The 24,110-nt window shown below is 37.5% G+C and overlaps 1 protein-coding gene across 1 annotated transcript; it reads right to left on the bottom strand.

Annotated features, from left to right (window-relative positions):
• On the bottom strand, positions 1 to 23,626 carry GCAT (glycine C-acetyltransferase). The gene is made up of 9 exons (XM_053721269.1): positions 23,368 to 23,626; positions 16,463 to 16,593; positions 15,616 to 15,717; positions 9,150 to 9,296; positions 7,244 to 7,398; positions 6,599 to 6,681; positions 4,585 to 4,756; positions 3,324 to 3,445; positions 1 to 1,724 (listed from the first exon to the last, which is right to left on the bottom strand). Exons 1-9 carry the CDS (start codon positions 23,549 to 23,551, stop codon positions 1,573 to 1,575), a joined length of 1,248 nt encoding a protein of 415 aa, XP_053577244.1. The 5' UTR covers positions 23,552 to 23,626; the 3' UTR covers positions 1 to 1,572.
• Positions 23,627 to 24,110: the final 484 nt, after the last annotated feature.

Consider the following 24,110-nt stretch of genomic DNA (forward strand, 5'->3'; position numbering starts at 1 on the left):
TACTGATGCGCAGAGTCAAATTTATTAAATGACTTTGCTATGTGTATTAAACACTTTCGGAGATGTAAATTATTAAAACAGAGCAGCATTATCTAATGTATAACTACACCAGATCTGCAGAGAAATACAGAGCAACAAGAAATAAATCAGTTGATTCAAAGTATAAATTTGGGTTTCACACTGATCGAAATTCACTAACCGATCTCCCAGCTGCACCAGTGATTATTCCCTGTGTTATTGTATGGAGCCGATTCACTAAAGTTCACTCCAGACGCTCCAGCTTAAAGGGCCATAATACCCAAATGTTGAAATACTTGAAAGTAATGCAGCATTGCTGTAAAAAGCTGACTTTAAAATATCACCTGAACATCTCTATGTAAAAAAGAAAGATATTTTACCTCAAAAGTTCCTCAGTAGCCACATCCCATTGTAAAGGACTTCTAAGCAACAAATCAGTATGTCTGTCCCGGGACAGCGGAAGGAGCAAGCTTCGTGCACTCATGTTATTTCCCTATTCAATTTAAGGAAGTTTACTATGAAATCTCATGAGAGTTAAGTGAAATCTCATGAGATCACAGTAAAATAGTTCATGACCTCAGCCCTGCTGATGCTGATTGGCTGCTGTTTATTTCTTCTTTTTGTACCTGCAGCTGAGCATCATTTTTTCACAGAACTTACTCTGCTGAGCTGAGGAGATTGTGAGGTAAAATATCTTCCTTTTTTACATAGTGATGCTCAGGTGATATTTTCCTGTCAGCTTTTTACAGTTATACTGCATCAGTTTCAAGTGATTTAGCATTATGAGTATTATGTCCCTTTAACCGGCCTCACCAGCTGCTTATCTCTCTGTCATTCTATGCAGATGATTTACTAAAGAATGGCAAACTTATTGAGCAAAAGTGAATCAGCTGCATAGACTAAGATAGGGACTGGTGATGTCTGAGAGACTGGTGAGGCAGCTAAAGCTGGAGAAGCCAGAGTGAACTTTAGTGAATTAGCAGCATAAACCAACATAGGGACCATTGATGCTTTAAAGACCAGGAAGGCCAGTGAAGCTGGAGAAGCCAGAGTGAACTTTAGTGAATTAGCAGCATAAACCAACATAGGGACCGTTGATGCTTTAAAGACCAGGAAGGCCAGTAAAGCTGGAGAGGCCAGAGTGAGCTTTAGTGAATTAGCAGCATTTAATAACATTAACTAGTGATGCTGGAGAGGCTGGTGAGACTGTATTTAATAAAAGGTTTCAATAAAAATGTGCAAATTGGGATTAATGACAAATGTGGAATCCATTGGTGGCAGAGAGCACTCCAGCAGCGTTGGTAAACAAGGGGTTAACACAGTCCATATGTCCAAGGTTAGTAGCCGTTTGATCAAACCAAGGAATCTGCAGCAACAGGCAGCAGTATGATGACGTCAGCCAGCTGCTATGCTCAGGGGATCAGTAGTCGTTTGTTCGGTGCCCATTGGATGCCTCTTCGAGTGTACGCACAGCACCAATTGCTTGTTTAATCTGTGGCTTTGTGAAACATTTGTGTTTTCTCCCAGGGCTCTGTTGGTGTTTACTCAGCTTGCTCAAGGAATCACACCATGTTTTTGTCCCACCTCAGTGAATGCCTGTACGCAAGTGTCAATGTCCTTGTCACTGTGTGCTGCTGAGATCTGAACACGGATACGTGCTTTACCTTTTGGCACTACAGGGAAACTGAAACCTATGACATAGATACCTGTGGGAGAGACAAAGGGAAACAGAAAAATAAAGTCAGAAAGAGAAAAAAAAAATATGGCAAAAAGAGAAGAGTGAGAAACAGAGTGAAGGAGAGTCAAAGACAGTGAGAGAGAGCGCAAGAGTGAGGGAGAGTCAGCGAGCGAGAGAGAGCACAAGAGTGAGGGAGAGTGAGAGCGAGGAAGGGTCAGAGAGAGTGAGAGAGAGAGAGAGAGAGAGAGAGTGTGAGTAAGTGAGTGAGTGAGTGAGTGAGTGAGGGAGAGTGTGTGTGAGGGAGAGTCAGAGAAAGTGAGGAAGAGAACAAGAGTGAAGGAGAATCAGAGAGAGTGAGGGAGAATGGGGAAGAAAGAGGGAGAATGGGGGAGAAAGAGTGATAATGGACTGACTCTCTAAAACTCTCATTGCTACAAGTTCTTCCCAGGATTCTGAGGAGGCCAATTTTACCATGTGTACAATGTTTACAAATCACATTAAACAGTATATATTTAACTTTGTATTAAAAGCATGCAGCAAAATAAATGGACTTAATCTGTACAATAAAATCACATTTAATGATAGTGTAAGCTCAAATACAAAATTCAAAGAGTACTTTATATTTCTATTGTAAAATGAGTCTTGCAGCCTTCTCAAGTGTGCTGAGCAGGGGGGTTGCTTGAGTCTAAAGTTCTCTCACAGGCCTCATGATATTCACTAAATATGTTGCCGCTGCAGGTCTCACTGTTTTATTTTTATGAATGTAAAATGGCAAGTTTGTATCAAAATACTAACAAGTATTTGATTGGAATTGCTTAAAAAAAAATCTGTTTTTTTATTTGGGTTCCCCTGTCATATTCTACCTGTTTTACAAGATTCTCCAGTCCAGAGAGGGCCAGTACTTTCTATGACAGGCAGCGTGCCACTCCCCAAAACTCCAGAGAACTGAGTGAAATCTGCCCATGCAGGGGTCATTGTGATATTTCACCCCATCCCAGAGAAGTTTAGAGAATGAGGCTGCAAATGAGAGGGAGGAGTAGATTGTGTGTGAGGCAGAGAAATCGAGACCATAAAAGAGCAATAAGAAGGGAGAATGCACAGTCATAAGGCCCCATTTCACAAGATTGCTCACAGGCAGGCATCACTGTTAAGATTGTCTCTTGTGCAATCTCGCCCTCTGCTTTCACACAACCAATCGCACAAGAGCAGGGTTGTTAATTGCCCTGGTCTAATTGGTCTACTGCCTAAGAGGTGGCAGATAGTTTAGTTTAGTTAGCAGTGGTCTCAAGGCCTCAGAAGCTGTGTCCAAACCATTATAAAATAGAGCCCATAAAAGTAGAAAAGAAAAGTGAAAGGATGGGAGGAAAGAAAAGGCAGAAGAGAGAGTGAACAGGGGAGAGATATTTATAGACAGTAGGGAGGACAGGATAGTCTAGAACAGATTAGAGAGCGTAAGCAAGGGAGAGAGAGAACCAAAAAAGGGCAGTGAGCTGAGGACCGAGTTAGAGAAGGAAAAAGTGCCATGATGGACAAGATGCAGAAGTGAGAAGGAACCTGGAGCTGTAGTAAAGGAAGAGAGCAGCAGAGACACAGAGGACGGGGGAGGATGTTAGAGGACACCACAAACCTCTCTCTAGCATGTCGTCTGCCATAGCTGATGCTAGCCGGGCATCTCCGAGCATTACAGGACAGATGGGGTGATCCTTCCCTGAGATAGTGAAACCAGCAGCCGTCATCTTAGTGCGGAATCTGTAACAGAAGCTGGTGGCTTAGTGACCAGTAATCAGGCAACACTACGGGTGGACCCCATCTACACCCTCATGTCCCCCACACGCTGGTAAAGAGAGGATGGTGGAGATCATACAACTCTAGTGCTTGAGTGACCAGCACTGGTGTCATTTACTGAAACAGATCACTGGCTGATGTGATAGGGAAACAGGTAGACGTGCCAGTCCTCTTAACAAACAATATGGCCACGGGGAGATAGTATAGACCAGTGATGGAGAACCTTAGCTTTGATTGCTCCCTCTTATAGTCTATATTCATTATTTGCCACTTTTACTTGTCTTAAAAGCTTGTGATATTCTTCAGACATTGATTCAATAAATGGCTACAACACACCCTGATTCTTTTGCATCACTAAGCATTACCCATTAAGTCTGCTGCTATCATATATTACCCTCATTGCCAACCAAAGTGCTTATTCCTTCAGATCCTGCATTAGTATCCAACGTCTTGAGGTGACATTACGCTACATTACCAGTCAATGCCTTCAGATGCCATGCCTCTAAATCTACTTTAACCCCCAGTGTCCATACATATCACTATACCAGAATTACCAACTAAGGCATTCAGATATCCAAGCTTGTGCTCACATCAACAGATCAGCCATGGTTTACATGTGTGCCTGCTTTAAAGGGATAGAAAGGTCAAAATTTAAATTTTCATTATTACATTTCAGTTTTAAAAAGAAGCCTTTTTGCAATATTCTTTCATTAGCAAGTTTGTTTCTAGTAATAGTTACTACTGTTTTTCAGTGGCATACCCACATATTCTGTGAGGGCCGTGCACCAGTATTTACACAATACCACTTACTAGAGTAAGCAGTGGCACAATACACACAGCTGCCAGCCCTCTGAGCTTAAATGCTGGTGCATGGGGTACTCACAGTCACAGCATATGTGTGTATGCTGCTGAAAAAACAAACAAATAACTTTTATTAAAAGCATTTTTGCTAATAGAAGTATATTAGGAATATGCTTTTATTTAACATTTAAATGCACACATGTACATTTCAGGTTTTGAAATTTCTATCCTATTAAATGTCTATCAAGGTTATTTCCCACCCACCCTCCCTCCGTACTCACACCCATCCACCTATAACTCACCGGGCAGTCTTGGCTGACATGGACTGTGCAATTTCATTACTGTTCATCAGCAGATCCAGAGCTTTAGAAGCACTTCCCACCACGGCTGGAGGGAGGGTGTTTGAGAAGAGGTACGGCCTTGATCGCTGCCGAAGAAGGTCTATCAGTGGCTTTGGGCCAGTTGTGTACCCTCCTAGTCAACAGAAAGGAAATAGTGAGTGGGAGCTCATAAATTCCCCCTGTGACCCCCAACAACTGGCCCTATAGACTCTTCCTGTAGCGTTACTATGTAATAATATGTAAGTTTTCTAAACTTCATATCACTACTTTACTTCTAATTATATGGTTTTAAATATTTATGGTGGTAAAACTTTACCTTTTAACCAATTTTAAACACTGGCGGTTGTTTTGTTTCTTTTTAAAGGAATATGTCAGTAAAAAAAAAGTAAACTATTTATTCTATAATTACCAAATGCCGTTGTTCTGTTGGTCTCAGGGGCATGACAAGCAATACATTGTGACACACACAGCTGTCATACAGTACTCAAGACACATGAATCTGACACCTTAAAATGCGCCTGTTTTAGCACCAACTGCTTAAAGGGACATTGCACACAAAATAAAAGTTGGGCAAAATTCTGTATTCTAAAGAAAAGGATTAGCCTGAGAATAATGTGCAATGTGTTTTTTTTTTTTTTTTTTTAAATGATATTAGCTGGTTAAAGGGACAGTCTACACCAGAATTTTTATGGTTTTAAAAGATAGATAATCCTTTTTTGCCCATCCCCACAGTTTTGCACAACCAACACTGTTATATTAATACAGTTTTTACCTCTGTGATTTCCTTGTATCTTCTGACAGCCCCCTGATCACATGACTTTTTGTTTATTGTCTATTGACTTGCATTTTAGCCAGTTAGTGCTGTGTTGTGCTGACTCTAAAATAACTCCACTGGCATGAGCACTAAGTTATCTATATGGCCTACATTAACTAGCAGTCTGCGGTTGTGAAAAAGCAAAACTTGTGATAAGAGGCTGTCTGTAGTGGCTTAGAAACAGGCAGAACTTTAGAGGTTTGAATGTTATAAAGTATATTAATATAACAATGTTGGTTGTACAAAGCCGGGGAATGGGTAGTAAAGGTGTTATATATCTTTTTAAACAATAACAATTTTAGTGTTGACTGTCCCTTTAAAATATTGAAAATGTGTAAAGTTGTAGTGTCCATCAGAAATAGGTGGTGGCATCTTGTAACTAAGGGTTCCTTCCCTGCTGAGGCCAATTAAGGACAGTTTGAAATGTGTCATTAAAGTGAATGTCAATTTTGATGCTAAAGTGTCCGGTTTTTAAAAATTCGATTAAAAACAGGGGCACTTTAATTCATCAAAATTTACATTTTACTCCTGTTGAGAAAAAAAACAACTTACCTTTTAATCTTCACAGCAGCTCCAGCTTCCTCCGCCCGTCGCAAAGCCTCTTCCTGGGTCTAAAATGAGGAATCCGGCTTCCTCCAATCACGGCGTTGAATCAGACACTGATTCCCCTGGGGGGAAGCCGTGATTGGAGGATGACCTATCCATTATTTCTGACGTCAGAAATGACTTGCAAAGACCGGAGGAAGCTGGAGCTGCTGTGAAGATTAAAAGGTAAGGATTTTTTTTCTCAACAGGAGTGAAATGTAAATTTTGATGAATTAAAGTGCCCCTGTTTTTAATCAAATTTTTAAAATCCGGGCACTCAAAATTGACATTCACTTTAAAGTGTGCAAACAATGGATGTTTATAATATAGTAGTGTTAAGTATATGGAGTCTGCACTTCATTTGGAAAGCCCAACATTTTTAGTATTAAATTACAACAAAATGGGACAAATTAAGAAATGAAGTGTATTGCACAGTTTTTGTTTTCTTTTACCTTATGCTGCCCTCTAGAGGTGATATTGCTAAATGCAACAGTGCTGCCTCTTCATTGAACCTAGTTGGTTCTGCACAGTGCAATCTGCATACCCCTCACACCTCTCACCTGCAGCACTTCTCACCTGCAGCACCTCCTAGTGCTTTGCCGAGTGTGGAATTCACAATAGTCACTTGGTCCATGACTCCGAGAAGCTCATCTGTGCCCCTATCAGAAGAGGAGATACGCAATCAGGCATCTTTGTAGTAGCCAGACACACAGGAAGAGTGATAACACAATACTATTATGCAAACGTCAGGGCTGGCTCTATTATTGTACCAGGCAGCACTTTACAGGGGCAGCAGACAGGGAGAACATTTTCTGGATAACTGTTTTTAAAGAGAAATTCATCTTATATGATGCCCATCTGCATGAATTCTTAATCTGCTGAACGTTAATCTCTGAGACAACTGACTCTGGTTAAGACTAGAGTGCAGAGAGGTGAGAGGCGTCATTTTATTCTTGCAGCACAATGACTTTATCCGGCCATGGTAGACCCTCACTATGGGGTAGAAGGGTCACACTTCCATGGAGAGATTGAAGATATTTTACAAACATAGAAAGGGTAAAATATGAAAAATACAAGTTCTGTTATCTTTTTGCTACCTGTCACCTTATTTGCCACCAAAAAAAACAATTGTCTCAGAGTGCTGCCATCTGCTAATGCTTAGCCAAGTATCAGAGGAGAGAAATGTGTAAGGAAAGCTATGAGACTTGACCTCTCCCTCACCGTCCATTGGGTCCCATAAAGCCGGTAGCGTGACACTCATCTATAAACACCAGGGCGTTATATTGCTTTGCCAGATTGCAAATCTCACGAAGCTGCGCAATATCTCCGTCCATAGAGAAAACGCCATCTGTCGCAATGAGACGCAGGCGGTGCTTCTATACAGGTAAGAAAGAAGGGGAAAGGGGGGGAGAGAGAAAGGGCTTGTGGTGGATAAACATTGTAGTAGACTTTGGCATCAAAACCAGCTAGTTATTTATTTATTTTTATAATTATTAAAACTCTAATATTGACATTGCAAGCAACAAAATTATGTTATGCATATGCAAAAGAAGATGTTAAAGATTTATTTTTGTATGAAAAATTAAGAGCAAAACGTAGCGGATACTGTAGTATTAATGTTCATTGGCTAACAGGGACACCACTCACCACTGTATTTGTAGATAGGTGCAAGCCTACACATGTCTAAAAAAATACATTATGTTGTAGCGCTGGAAACTCTTTTGGCAGGTATTATTCTTATCATTAAAGTTATTCCTAAAATAAAGCTGTGGGGGTTTTCCTTATACAGGGCCAGATATACACATATAAATACATACACACATAAATACATAAATATGTACACACATATACACACAAATATGTACACACATATACACACATAAATATGTACACACATATACACATATAAATACATAAATATGTACACACATATACACATATAAATACATAAATATGTACACACATATACACATATAAATACATAAATATGTACACACATATAAATACATAAATATGTACACACATATACACATATAAATACATAAATATGTACACACATATACACATATATAAATACATGTATTGTATATGTATGTGTGTCTATGTTAAAGCCCTTTGTCTGCCTTTTTTTCTGAGATCTCATAGCCCTTATAACTTTTTTAAATAATTTTATTAGTGTTTTTTTATAGTGTAACTGTACTTTATTATGTATTTTTGATTTGTTTTATGACACTTTTTGTTTCACAAAAAAAAAAGTTAGCCAGAGCTCTCTGACGCACGTTAACTTCAATAGTTTATAAGCTTAAAGGGACACTAAACCCAGATTTTTTCTTTCATGATTCAGATAGAGCATGCAATTTTAAGCAAATCTAATATACTCCTATTATCAATTTTTCTTTGTTCTTTTGCTATCTTTATTTTATAAGCAGGAATGTGATGCATAGGAGCCAGACCATTTTTGGTTGAGAACCTGGGTTATGCTTGCTTATTGGTGGGTAAATGTAAGCCTCCAAAAAGCAAGCGCTATCCATGGTGCTGAACCTTAAATGGGTTGGCTGCTTATATTTACATTCCTGCTTTTAAAATAAAGATAGCAAGAGACTGAAGAAAAATTGGTAATAGGCGTAAATTAGAAAGTTGCTTAAAATGTCATGCTCTATCTGAATCATGAAAGAAAAAAAATGGGTTCAGTGTCCCTTTAATGATTTTTCATACAAATATATATATATATATATATATATATATATATATATATATATATCTTTTAACATTTAGTTTAGCTGCTACTTTTTCATATGCATAATAAACAATTTATTAAAAGCAGATCATGCAGATATAGTATGAGAAATGTTTTATTTGAAAGAAGAAAAAAAAGCTAAATCTCTTAAATGGAAAACACTGACAGCAACCAATCAAAGTGCTTTGCAATAAAGGCCACCCCTTACCCATACAACAGACATGGGTCATTCATATGTAGAGAATTCAGGTTGGATCATATAGTTGCTATCATGGATACACCATGACAATGCCAAATCAGGTACTGGGATATTCCATTTATCCAGAACCTATGGGGGACAAGATCTTGCTAATATTTAACAGGGTTATATTTTCTTCACAGTGGCCTCACCTGTGTCTCTTTCAGCTTTGCCTCCAAGTCCTCCAGATCCATGTGTTTATAGCGGTACTTGTTGGCTTTACAGAGGCGGATGCCATCAATAATGGAGGCGTGATTGAGCTCATCTGATAGCACGGCATCTTCAGGTGTCAGCAGGGCCTTTCATGAAAGGTGAAAAAGGGGATATATACATTAAGCTGTAATGTACAGAGATTTCTAAATCTAACCATCAGACATAATAGTCAGTCTTTTATTTATGCATGGTTTATATCAGCAATTAAGCTCCCTAGGACCTTATAAAGGTGTGGCTTTGTGAGGATAACAAGCCACACCTCTGATCCTTTAACTCCTCCGCCAGCTTCACCCACTCTCTACCTTTGATGAGAATCCAACCACAGATTTTAGCACATCTCCTTTCCTGGCTCTTCCTGACTAAGATACCCGTCTCCCCATCCTAGATAAGTTGTTATGTGTAGCAAGATCTCACAGCCTTATGCAGCTCCCCAAAACCTTATAAAAGTGAGGCTTGCCAAGGGCCTCTGATCCACCCACTCCATACCCTGCTCCTTTTCCACCTCTTCCCACCCAACTCAGCCCCGTTTTGATGTGACTCAACTCCAGGTTTACCACAATTTCTTCTAACTAAGTCACCAACCTCCCCATCTTGGATAATCTTGGGGAACTTTTGGCAGGTATGGTATAAATGAGAACTCAGCCAAAAGTATTCCAGGCAATCTTTCACCCATGACATTGCAGCCAGATAACCTACTAGCCAAGAAGGAAAATCATTGAGACTAGCAAATAGACTTCAGTTAAAAAAAATCCAATAAAGGTTTATCGTATAGAATCTTGAAACATACTTATGATAAAGAGGATAGGTGGCTACTGGTCGAGATTGAGATAGGGAACATTAAATATATTTTCTGTAATATATATGCACCAAATCAGGTAGATGTATCATTTTGGAATCAACTCATTATGGTACTATCCCAATATATTGGACAAAACTTGATCTTAGTTGGAGATTTTAATCTTATCCCATCTCCATCCCAAGATAGATACACTCCAAATAACTCTAAATTTTCCACTGCTAAGGCCAAAATATTTAGACAGATTTGCAATAATTTAAAGGTTCACGATATCTGGCGTATTAAGCACCCGGATGTTCAACGATTTTCTTGTGAGTCTAAGTCTTATAGAGCGTTCTCCAGAATAGACTTCTTCTTAATTTCCAGTGCCATGTTAATGATGGATATTGATACACACATCTCTGATATAATAATTTCAGATCATGCTGTCATTTCTCTGAGCATAGCAATTAAAAACACTCTTACCAACTCTGTAAATAACTTCTTTTTTCCCAATTATTTATCCCAGGATAAAAAGTTTGCTGATTGGTTAGGCCAGAAATGGCGGGAGTATCAATCTTTTAACAGAGAATATCTAGACAAAACAGAGATCTACTGGGAAGCCGCCAAGGCTTATCTTAAGGGTGAAATTAAAGCTTACATGATTAAAAAAAAGAAGCAATATAAGGCCCGTGAAATACAGCTGGCAAACCAGCTTAGTAATTCCTATAAAAATTATATTAGTAATACCTCTAAATCTCTTTGGGATAAATATCAGAAGGCCAAACAGGAATATGATCTCTTCTGTAAAGAGAAAATGATAAAGGAAGATATTAAAATTAACGCCAAGTACAGCGGGCAATTCGGCAGGTCACCCAAATTCCTGGCTAGATTAAACAAGGCCAGGAAAAAGAATAATATAATTGAAGCTATTCGGGTCGGTCAAGATAGATGTTCAGATCCACTAGAGATCAGAGAGAGTTTCTTCAAATACTTTAAAAATATATATGCGGTGAATGAGATCAACCTTGAAAATAAAGACATTTTCTGGAACTCAATTGTAATTCCTAAAATTTCCCCAGATTTCTTAGAACTTTTAAATGGTCCTATTACTTTGGAAGAAGTAGATGAAGCAATACTCCATGCTAAGTCAAATAAAGCTCCCGGCCCCGATCAGTTAACATCAGAATTTTACAAGATTACTAGATGTGATATACTTCCTATTCTGGTTAGACTTTTCAATGAATATTTTATAGCTGGGAAGCCTATGTCGGAGCATTTCTCGGCGTCGGCGGTTACTCTAATATTAAAGAAAGGTAAAGATCCTCTAGACCCTTCCTCTTATAGGCCTATATCACTTCTAAATGTAGATTATAAATTACTTACCTCTATAATGGCAAAAAGACTTAAGTCTGGCATAGAGCAAGTTATACATGAGGATCAATCAGGCTTCATACCTGGGAGATCCTCTATCAGAAATATACGCCGCGTTACTTCTGTATTAGAATATTATTGGTATAACCTACAGGATAATGCTTCAAATGCAAAACAAGATTTGGCACTGCTAACCGCCGACGCCGAGAAGGCCTTCGACTCAGTCACATGGGATCACTTATATACCGCCCTTGATAAATTTGGGTTCACAGGGAATTTCTTCTCACTAGTAAGATCTATTTATAATACACCTACTTCATATGTTCTAGTTAACGGGGTTCCAACACCCAGGTTCCATATCCACAAAGGAACGAGACAGGGGTGTCCACTGTCCCCCCTTTTATTTAACCTTGCCATAGAACCCCTTGCAATCTCCCTAAGAGATACTATAGCAGGTATAAAAATTGGAGATCAACAATTGGTCCTATCACTTTATGCTGACGACTTACTGCTGTTTTTACAGAATACTAAAATCAGTATTCCTCTTGCTCTAAATACTTTTAAGCTATTTAGCTCTTTTTCGGGCTACAAATTAAATTTGAGCAAGTCTGAAATTCTCTGGATACATCAAAACAAAGACAGTTGCAAGGAACACCCCCTACAGGTCACAGAAAGTATTAAATATTTAGGAATAAATCTTCATAGAAATCCTAATCTTTGGTACGATAATAATTTCTCTGTTTTCTTTGCAAATGCTGCCGAGAAATTAGACAGATGGGTTTTGTTCCCTATCTCTCTCTCGGCCAGAGTTATGTTAATTAAATCTATTCTTTTTCCGCAATTAGTATATCTTCTTCAAAACCTCCCTGTCTTTATCACTAACAAAGATCTTAGGCTTTTTAATAAGAATTGCTCATCTTTTGTTTGGAATAAAAAAAGGCACTATCTATCCAGAACCAAACTATACCAGCTCTCAGAATATGGAGGATTTGCGCTCCCTGATATAAAATGGTATAATATAGCTATTCTTGCACGCTTTGCCTGTGACTGGATCACAGATACTAATTATTTTACAAACCCTTTAATTGAAAGTCAGATGGTTACCCCTCTCTCCCTAAAGGCCATGATCCACTGCCCAATGGCACAACTACCAAAACATATTAAAAAGTTAATGGCAATTGGTAATGTGATCTCAGCCTGGCAGAAATTATGTACTGTGTTAAATATAGATTACCGTATATCAGCATACCTCCCTATTAGAGGCAACATCCTTTTCCCGCCAGGCTTAACTTCAGAAATCTTTACAAAGTGGGAGGAAAAGGGGTTAATTTATATTTCCCAAGTTCTCGATAATGAACACACAGTTAGAACATTTGAATCTATCCTCCAAGAATATAATTTATCCAATCAAAACTTTTATGCATATTTGCAACTCAGACACTATATAAATGGAATACAAAATATTAGACAAGACTATAGAAAATTTGCTGACCTGAAAGACTATATCATACTACATAAGAATGGTATTCATACAATTTCGCTAATTTATAATATTCTAATGTCGAAGCAAGGACAATTGGGATTGGAAATCCTAACTAGTTACTGGAGATCCCACTTCCAAGAAATAACAGTAGAAAAAATTAAAGCTAGTATTAAACAAGTAAGAGAGGCAAGAATCCCCACCTCCTGGAAAGAATCTCATATTAAACTAATTAATAATTCATATATTACACCGAGAACACTAGCCAAGTGGACTAGCAATAAATCTACTAACTGTTTTAAGTGTAAAAAAAAGGAGGCCGATCTCCTCCATTGTTTTTGGTTCTGTCCTAAAATTAGGCAATTTTGGTTTAAAGTGTCCTATTGGGCCTCTAAAGTGTTGCATGAAAATGTGACTTTGGATATCTTCCAGGTTTTTTTTCTTTCTAGTGAGACCAATACCATACCTCATAAATCTGTTAACACTCTGATTTTATTAGGACGGAACTTAATCCTCAAATTTTGGAAGAAGAGGATTTCCCCTCCGTTTTGCCTATTTAAACAAGCTGTGTTCTCGCAAATTATGTTCGAGCAATTAAATGCCAACTCCTTGTCAGAAAACCAGATAAAATTTTTTTTTGACAAATGGCTTACCCTAATATTACAACAGCCCAATAATCTGCAATATACATTAACTAAATGTTTTCATAAATCAGACTTTTTTGGAACTCTTATTCTGCATAATCTATTCCCCTATTCTTGGCACTAATATTACATTCACCCAAGATGGAGATGTGGAGCTGGAGGCAGGGGGAATTTCCTTTCTTTTCCTTTTCTATCTTGCTGCTCTTTTTTCTTCCTCTTCTCCCCTCTTGTTGTGTCTTCCTTTTTTCTTTTGCGTTTTGTTTTGTTTTGTTATGTTTTGTTTTGTTTTATTTTTGGTCTGTGATGCATGACCATCTTCTGTTAAGATATCTTAGGTAATTAGGAAAATAGCACAAGTATACAATCACAAAGAGTAAAATATTGGAAAGTACGTGGCAAAAACTTTTCTAAAATATGATTCTGTGGAATCTTTGAAGTTAAGAGTGAATTAATTATTGACTGTATTCTTTTTTTTTTTCTCTTCTTCTTTTTTTCTGTTAAACAAAGAAATTTACTTATGTGATAAAAATGTACTTGTTGATTTGTATTCTGTGCTTGGAAATAAATAAATGTTTAAAAAAAAAAAAAAAAAAAATCAATCTGACAAAGAGTTCCAGAATATAATAAACTCACCTGTGCTTTAGCAAAGTGATTTTGCAACCCTGGTTTATTTTCAGCTATCATGGACAGGAGTTGCTGGATATACTTTAAGTACTTGTCATCTGATATGATACAACCCATTCAAAGCACATACTTCGCAACATTTAAATGACCTGGTGGTAAGGGGGCATAGTTTAGTCTCATGTGGGCTGGATTTTGGTGGTCCACAATGGAATTTTGGCTTCCCAGGGGGCCTGTTAGACTGTGGTAGAGAGCATTATAGCATGAAAATCATCACAAGCTGAAAAGGGTGGTATTGTGGGACTATGGTACCAATATGTTAGTGTCCATGAAAACCTGGTGCACTTACAACTTCTGAATGTTAAAAAGAATTAAAAAAACAACTTTACATTTAATGCTATTATCAAAGTTGATGCAGTCTGTTGCTATTATTTGTTTAAGATCAAATCTAGGTAGAATAATAGGAGCTCATGAACATGCTACAACAGCAGTGTATACAACAAGACTAAAAACATGTTGTTTTGACCTGGCGCTGGGGAAGCGTATACTAGTTCTCACAAGAGAAAGGGAAACCGACGCACGAGAATGCAGTTAAATAATAACAATGTTTATTATGAACTTAGTGCGATAACACACACTAAGCAGTGAGTACAGAGCAGTAAAACAAAGCAGTGGTTAAACTATAAACACATTACTTATCTTTGGGTTTCAGATAAGGCATTAATAGAATGCAACAGCGATGAGAGTCATCATTCAGTAGAACACAGGCAGCTAATTCCACAGGTTCTGTATCAGATTTCTCTCCAAAATGTTAATTAAAAGACTCTCCCACTCCCCTTAGCAATTCTAATAATTAAACCTACAGTTTAGAAGGCGTGTCTAACGTTATGGCAATCATATTATTTCATTTAGCGAAATAAGAGTTTTTCTCTTAACAAGCAAATATTCTCATGTTAGACTAGCCCTATCTGTCTCTTGGAATGTTACAACCCCTCTTTATAGATAAGAGCATCTGCTAAGAGAACAGAAAATCAGAGTGAAAAAACAAGTGTAACTTATTTCTTAAAGGCAAACAAGTCTCCACTATTAAAGCCATATATGTGTTAACGGCATACATATGATATATATGTTCTCTAAAAGCAAAAGTCTGAATATAAACTGCTAATAAAATACATTAACTATTTGATTAATTATTTGGGCATGAAAAGTTTTCAATCCCTAACACATGCATATGGTCCTCAGCTCCTATCAATCTACTTAGGTTTGTTCTTCAACAAAGAAGACCAAGAGAATGATACAAATTTGATAGCAGAATAGAGCATCCCGTTTTAAAAACTTTCCATCACAACCATGAATGTTTAAACTTTGACTTTAGTGTTCCTTTCAATATTGAAATATGAGTTTGCCACTTCTGGAATTCCCCACAAATAGTTTGGCTTTCAGACATGACAAAGTGATGAGTAACTGATGAAGAAGTGGCAACAAAATTGCACAATACTGGAAGAACCAACCTCAAATATCCCAGCGTTGGCATCAAAGCAGCTGATGTACAATATGGCATCTTCTCTTTGGTGGAACTGTGCGATCTTCTTCTCTAAGGTCTTGTGGATATTCTGGGAGAGTAAAATGAGAGCAATACACACTCACGTCACAGTTAAGCATCATGTAGGAGCCGTCACTCAGTAAGAACATTACTAGTACAGTACTACTAGGCAGAATATATGTGCACCAAAACCGGACATTTGCATGACTAGGTTTTACTAAGTTTCAAAAAACGAACACACAAATGAAAACCCAGACTGTCCAGGTCATTCCCAGACAGGTGACAATCCTAGTGAAAACTATGGGGACATATAATTTTTGGTGCTAAATAAAGACCATAGAGTAAAGCCTTCAGATCCTCTTGCATGGCATAAAGAATATGGGGTCCCCCCCCCCATAGGATTGCCAGGTGTCCAGTATTAAACCAGACAGGAAAGTATTTTAACAAACAAATTCACTACAAATATGGATTAGAAATAAGTAAGGGGCAGTCAAGGGAATCAAATTATTTCTGTTTGCCTATGTTACTTGCAGCCAAAATAGGTAAAATGATTGATTTGTAGGTTACTTGCAGCCAAAGGGTAAAATTATTGATTTGTATGTTACTTGCAGCCAAAGGGTAAAATGATTGATTTGTATGTTACTTGCAGCCAAGGGGTAAAATGATTGCTCATTTGTGAAAACATCATAAGATTAAGAGTGGCGGCTCAGATAGAGTTTTTGGGGGAGGGGCATTGTGTTACTCCACCTTGTATTGTGCGCAGGCACAGATTGCCGTATTTTTGTTGAGGACAGCCGGCATTCCTACCTACTTACCTGAGTGCCACAGATAAACCTCACTGAGCTTAGTCCAGCTCCATATTGTTCCAGCGCCTCATGCCCAGCGCGTATAACCTCAGGGTGACTGGACAGGCCCAGGTAATTATTGGCACAGAAATTCAGGATCCCTGGCAAATAGAGAAGATGCAGATGTGTCCTGTTATGACATCATATCTTAAAGGGACATTACATTACAAGTTTAATTGTGCCTAGTATTAAAAAAAAAAAAAAAAAAAGCTTTGTAATGTGCACTTATTTATATAATACGCTTTACTTGTAATTTATGTATAACCCGCCCCCCACCCAAGAGTCTGGAGGAAATGCCGATTCCAAAACTCTGCCTCTGCAACATGTTACATAATGACTGCTTGATCTGTGCAGGAGATCACATATATCGGCCCCTCATTGGCCACAGTAAAGGAGCATACGCAAGAGGCTTTTCAAACATTATGGCATTGGATTACAAAACAAAGTGAAAGATTGAAATTCTTTTAAAACAATTATTTGCACATCAGACCTTGTGCAGCTCAGTGGTTAATTGCCGATATATATATTACACATTTAAAAAAATAACATAAAAAATAATAATAATAATAATAATATTACATTTTCAGGATTCAGACAGATTGTTATTTTGACTTCCCTGCACTTTTAAATAAATGTCTAAAAGTTTTAACAGCCTATGTGATTCTAAGGGCACACACATGCTGATAAATTGGCCCTCCCGATAGTAACACCCCCCTGCAGCTGTTGCCATGAGAACGCCTGCTGGCTGAAAACTGGAGAAACACGAGGAAGGAGAGCGGGAGGAAAGGGTGTCAGAAATCAGAAGACCAGTTAAAGGGACATTAAACCCAAAATTCAGTTTCATTATTCAGATACAATTTAAAAAAACAAAAGTTTACAATTTACTTCTATAATCAAATCTATTTTGTCCTCATGGTATTTGTTGCTGAAGAGAACTATAAGTCAACAGTTTTGCAAGAATGTATATAGTGCTCCTGAGCATACTTACATGGTTTTCAACAAAGGGTACCAACAGAACAAAGTAAACTGGATTTTTTTAAATTTATTGTACACTCTATCATGTACTCTAACAAGACATAGGGGGTGCCTCAAAGTGTAAATGATTTTAATGATAAAGCAATACATACGGTTCAACATGGAAAAAAAATCACAATCAGGTGACAAGGTGTATTTTCAACAAACTCACTCTCAAGGTTAATTCTATGGATCCAGGGTGTATTTTAGCCTAGGCAAACAAGGCACTTGCCTAGGGCGGCAGATGGGGGGATTCACAATTTGAGTCTCTGTTGGGAGCTCAGATGACTTAACTAGCGCTAGCCATCTGCAATATATAAATATTATTACTGCTTACATTGTACTGTGTACACATATGCTAGCTCAACCCACCTGAGTGTATGCAAGTGTTTTGCAAGCCCTGGTGAACATTTATTTTGGAATTTCCATGGGGGGAAAAAAACACGATTCCAAAGAATTGTCCAACACGTTTGTGTGCCTTAACTTGTACCGTTTTCTTCAGGCAAAAAAAATGTACAACATGTGAACAGTCAAACTTTCATTAAATACACTTTTATGATTAATTATATGTGTGTCCAACTGTGTACATCATTTTTCCATAGCCAACCTTTAATGAATAGTTTTATCATATTTAAAAGGACACACAATTATTCATATCATGTTCAAATAATCTGCTGAAATTGTCAACGTAATTTTACGTTACATCTATAAATTTAGAAACACAAGAGTGTAATTCGCTCACGTTAATAACTGAAGTCTCACGTGACTCACGTGGAATCCTAAGATGTGAGATGTCAAATTGCGCCTAAAGGGACACTGAACCCAATTTTTTTCTTTCACGATTCAGATAGAGCAGCAATTTTAAGCAACTTTCTAATTTACTCCTATTATAATTTTTCTTCGTTTTCTTGATATCTTTATTTGAAAAACAGGAATGTAAAGTGTAGGAGCCGGCCCATTTTTTTGTTCAGCACCTGGGTAGAGGTTGCTGATTGGTGGCTAAATGTTGCCAGCTCCTAAGCTTACATTCCTGCTTTTCCATATAAAGACGAGAATAGAACGAAGAAAAATTGATAATAGAAGTAAATTAGAAAGTTGCTTAAAATTGCGGCTCTATCTAAATCATAAAAGAAAAAAAAAAAAAGTATCCCTTTAATAAAAGCTGAAATTATGAAAGTCAAATATGGGGCTTCATGTCTCATTAAGTAAATCAGGCGCCTGTAAGAATAGGGCACACCTTGGCTGTGCGTATAATAGGCTGCGGCATTATAACTTGCCTGGCAAAGAACTGACAACACCCAGTCATGCAGCTACCCTGCATATTTGTAATTACCTCAAACATCATTTATAGGGACGTCATAGCAGTACTAGGAGGAACATCAAGTGAGATATATATATATATATATATATATATATATATATATATATATATATATATATATATATATATATATATATATACATACATACATACATACATACACACACACACAGTGTATGTATATATATATATATATATATATATATATATATATATATATTTGCATATTATAACGTGAGTTTCCTGCACTTTACATATTAAATACAATAATACAAAATGCATTATCTTTAGCATATTGTGTGAGATTTACACCGGGTGTTTTGGGACAAAGCAGAGTGGGCGGTTCTATTGGAACAGTGGGCGTGGTCAATATGTTCATAACCTGCTTACTTTATGGTCCTGTTGCAAAGTGTATTTGAATTTATTTTTTTTAAATGTAAGAAATGACATCCACTTTAAATAACTCACATAGGTGTATTTTAAGTTTATATGGTTGAACTAAGCTTCTTTCCTATGCATATAACAAAGATAGATTAATTTAAAAAAATGTTGCAATACATAGTATTCTGCCTCATATCTCTTTCAGTACATTAGTTGTTTGATGAGCAATATTGCTATATTGGCCTCTGGAATTTAGGTTGGAAAGGGCTAAACTTGGTTTATTGGAGCTAGAGTCAGACAGGAGGAACCTCTGAAAAGATATCACAGTTTTCAGATTGTTAAATGCAAAAGTAACAGTGTCGGATTTTGGGAGCACATTTTAAATGTTGTCACTACAATGAGGCCTCTCATTTCTTCATATAAACTCTCCCTATAATGCCTTCTATTGCACCATAATGATACAACCCTCCCTATAACTCCTATTGCACCATATGCCCCTCCCTATAACTCCTCCTATTGCTCCATATAACCCTCCCTATAACTCCTATTGCACCATATAACCCTCCCTATAACTCCTCCTACTGCACCATATAACCCTCCCTATAACCCCTCCTATTGCACCATATAACCCTCCCTATAACTCCTCCTACTGCATCATTTAACCCTCCCTATAACTCCTCCTACTGCATCATTTAACCCTCCCTATAACTCCTCCTATTGCATCATATAACCCTCCCTATAACCCCTCCTATTGCACCATATAACCCTCCCTATAACCCCTCCTATTGCACCATATAACCCTCCCTATAACCCCTCCTATTGCACCATATAACCCTCCCTATAACCCCTCCAATTGCACCATATAACCCTCCCTATAACCCCTCCTATTGCACCATATAACCCTCCCTATAACCCCTCCTATTGCACCATATAACCCTCCCTATAACCCCTCCTATTGCACCATATAACCCTCCCTATAACCCCTCCTATTGCACCATATAACCCTCCCTATAACCCCTCCTATTGCACCATATAACCCTCCCTATAACCCCTCCTATTGCACCATATAACCCTCCCTATAACCCCTCCTATTGCACCATATAACCCTCCCTATAACCCCTCCTATTGCACCATATAACCCTCCCTATAACCCCTCCTATTGCACCATATAACCCTCCCTATAACCCCTCCTATTGCACCATATAACCCTCCCTATAACTTTTCCTATTGCTCCATATAACCCTCCCTATAACTCCTCCTATTGCTCCATATAACCCTCCCTATAACTCCTCCTATTACACCATATAACACTCCCTATAACTTCTCCTATTGCTCAATATAACCCACACACATACATATACGCAGATAAACATACGTGCACATATATACACACACATGGACACATGCACTTACATACATGTACACACAGACACATACATACACACATAAATAAATATAGTTAACAGGATTAAGCGATGCGCTCTGCCATACCCCTTTCCTGATTCTCCATACGGCACAACGGAGCGTGGGATGACGTCATACGTTCTGGATGCAATAGATGGCATTATTCGTCCAAAACGCTAAACGATACACAGGCAACAAAGAATGTCTTGGCACTTGATATGTTTATATCCACTTTAAAATCATAAATGCATCAGCAGAGCATCAGCAAATAAAAACCTCCATTACAGACGAACATAGGTAGTGAAGACAGCTGGGCTATAGTGCAGCAGACATGTTTCGTGCACTCAGGCATTTTGCATTTTAAGCATATCGAGTGCCAAGACATTCTTTGTTGCCCATGAATATATATATATATATATATATATATATATATATATATATATATATATATATATATATATATATATATATATATATATACACATACACACACACACACATATGCACACGGACACACACACACAAACAAACATACATACGCACACATATATACACACACAATAACATATACACACGCACACACAAACATGCATACACACAAACATACATACATACATGCACACATACATACACACAAACATACATACATACACGCACACATACATACACACAAACATACATACATACACGCACACATATATACACACAAACATACATACATACATACACGCACACATATATACACACAAACATACATACATACACGCACACATATATACACACAAACATACATACATACACACATATATACACACAAACATACATACACGCACACATATATACACACAAACATACATACATACATACACGCACACATATATACACACAAACATACATACATACACGCACACATATATACACACAAACATACATACACGCACACATATATACACACAAACATACATACACGCACACATATATACACACAAACATACATACATACACGCACACATATATACACACAAACATACATACATACATGCACACATACATACACACAAACATACATACATACATGCACACATATATACACACAAACATACATACACGCACACATATATACACACAAACATACATACACGCACACATATATACACACAAACATACATACACGCACACATATATACACACAAACATACATACACGCACACATATATACACACAAACATACATACACGCACACATACATACACACAAACATATATACACACAAACATACATACATACACGCACACATATATACACACAAACATACATACATACATACACGCACACATATATACACACAAACATACATACACGCACACATATATACACACAAACATACATACACGCACACATATATACACACAAACATACATACACGCACACATATATACACACAAACATACATACACGCACACATATATACACACAAACATACATACACGCACACATACATACACACAAACATATATACACACAAACATACATACATACACGCACACATATATACACACAAACATACATACATACATACACGCACACATATATACACACAAACATACATACATACACGCACACATATATACACACAAACATACATACACGCACACATATATACACACAAACATACATACACGCACACATATATACACACAAACATACATACACGCACACATATATACACACAAACATACATACACGCACACATACATACATACATGCACACATATATACACACAAACATACATACACGCACACATATATACACACAAACATACATACACGCACACATATATACACACAAACATACATACACACACACATATATACACACAAACATACATACACGCACACATATATACACACAAACATACATACACGCACACATATATACACACAAACATACATACACGCACACATACATACATACATGCACACATATATACACACAAACATACATACACGCACACATATATACACACAAACATACATACACACACACATATATACACACAAACATACATACACACACACATATATACACACAAACATACATACACGCACACATATATACACACAAACATACATACACGCACACATATATACACACAAACATACATACACGCACACATATATACACACAAACATACATACACGCACACATACATACATACATGCACACATATATACACACAAACATACATACACGCACACATATATACACACAAACATACATACACACACACATATATACACACAAACATACATACACGCACACATATATACACACAAACATACACGCACACATATATACACACAAACATACATACACGCACACATATATACACACAAACATACATACACGCACACATATATACACACAAACATACATACACGCACACATATATACACACAAACATACATACACGCACACACATATACACACAAACATACATACACGCACACATATATACACACAAACATACATACACGCACACACATATACACACAAACATACATACACGCACACATATATACACACAAACATACATACACGCACACATATATACACACAAACATACATACATACACACTCACATATATACACACGCACACACATATATACACAAGCCAGTGTAGTATCAGCAATCCCAGGCAAGCTGTAAAATTCAGATAACATTACTACAAAGATCAGCACATTGAGGGTTACCTGTATTTTTCCCTTCCACCTGTATATGTGGCCCCTGTTTGGATGTGATTATCCTCTCGCTTTTCCAGGTTCCAGCTCCCCTTATAGTCTCCAGTTCCCCCTCTAGAATACCCCTGAGCTGGGCAAGGCTGGACTGGGCCCTTCCTATCTTTAGGGGGCATTTAGCAAGCTTGTAAAGCCACATTGTGTTTGATTAACTGGAAGAGCTGAATTAGGAAATGCTGTACGATCACATTGTGCGGATGGGAGGTGTGTGTCAGGCAGCCAATCAGGTGCTGCATACTGTTTAACCCTCTCCTTCCGGACTTCCTCCCATCTCAGTTAACATAACACAAGTATGTATTATAGTGAGTAGTACTTGCCAGTACTTGCAGACTCACATTAATGAACAAGTAGTTTTTTGTGGTCAAGGAACTACTATTAAAGGAACATGAAACCCCAACATTTTCTTACATGATTCAGATACAGACAGCCATTTTAAACAGCTTTCTAATTTACTCCTATTATCAATTTTAATCTCTTGGTATCTTTGTTGTAAAGCAGGTATGTATGCTTAGTAGCCTGTCCATTTCTGGAGCACTATATGGCAGAAGTTTTGTCAGAATGTTATCCATTGGCAAGAGCACTAGATGTCAGCATATAGTGCTACAGATGCCTACCTAAGTATCTCTTCAACAAAGAATATCAAGGGAACAAAGCAAATTTGATAATAGAAGTAAATTGGAAACTTTTATAAAATGATT

Source organism: Bombina bombina, chromosome 7 (assembly GCF_027579735.1).
Source record: "Bombina bombina isolate aBomBom1 chromosome 7, aBomBom1.pri, whole genome shotgun sequence".
In the NCBI taxonomy this organism is placed as follows: domain Eukaryota; kingdom Metazoa; phylum Chordata; class Amphibia; order Anura; family Bombinatoridae; genus Bombina; species Bombina bombina.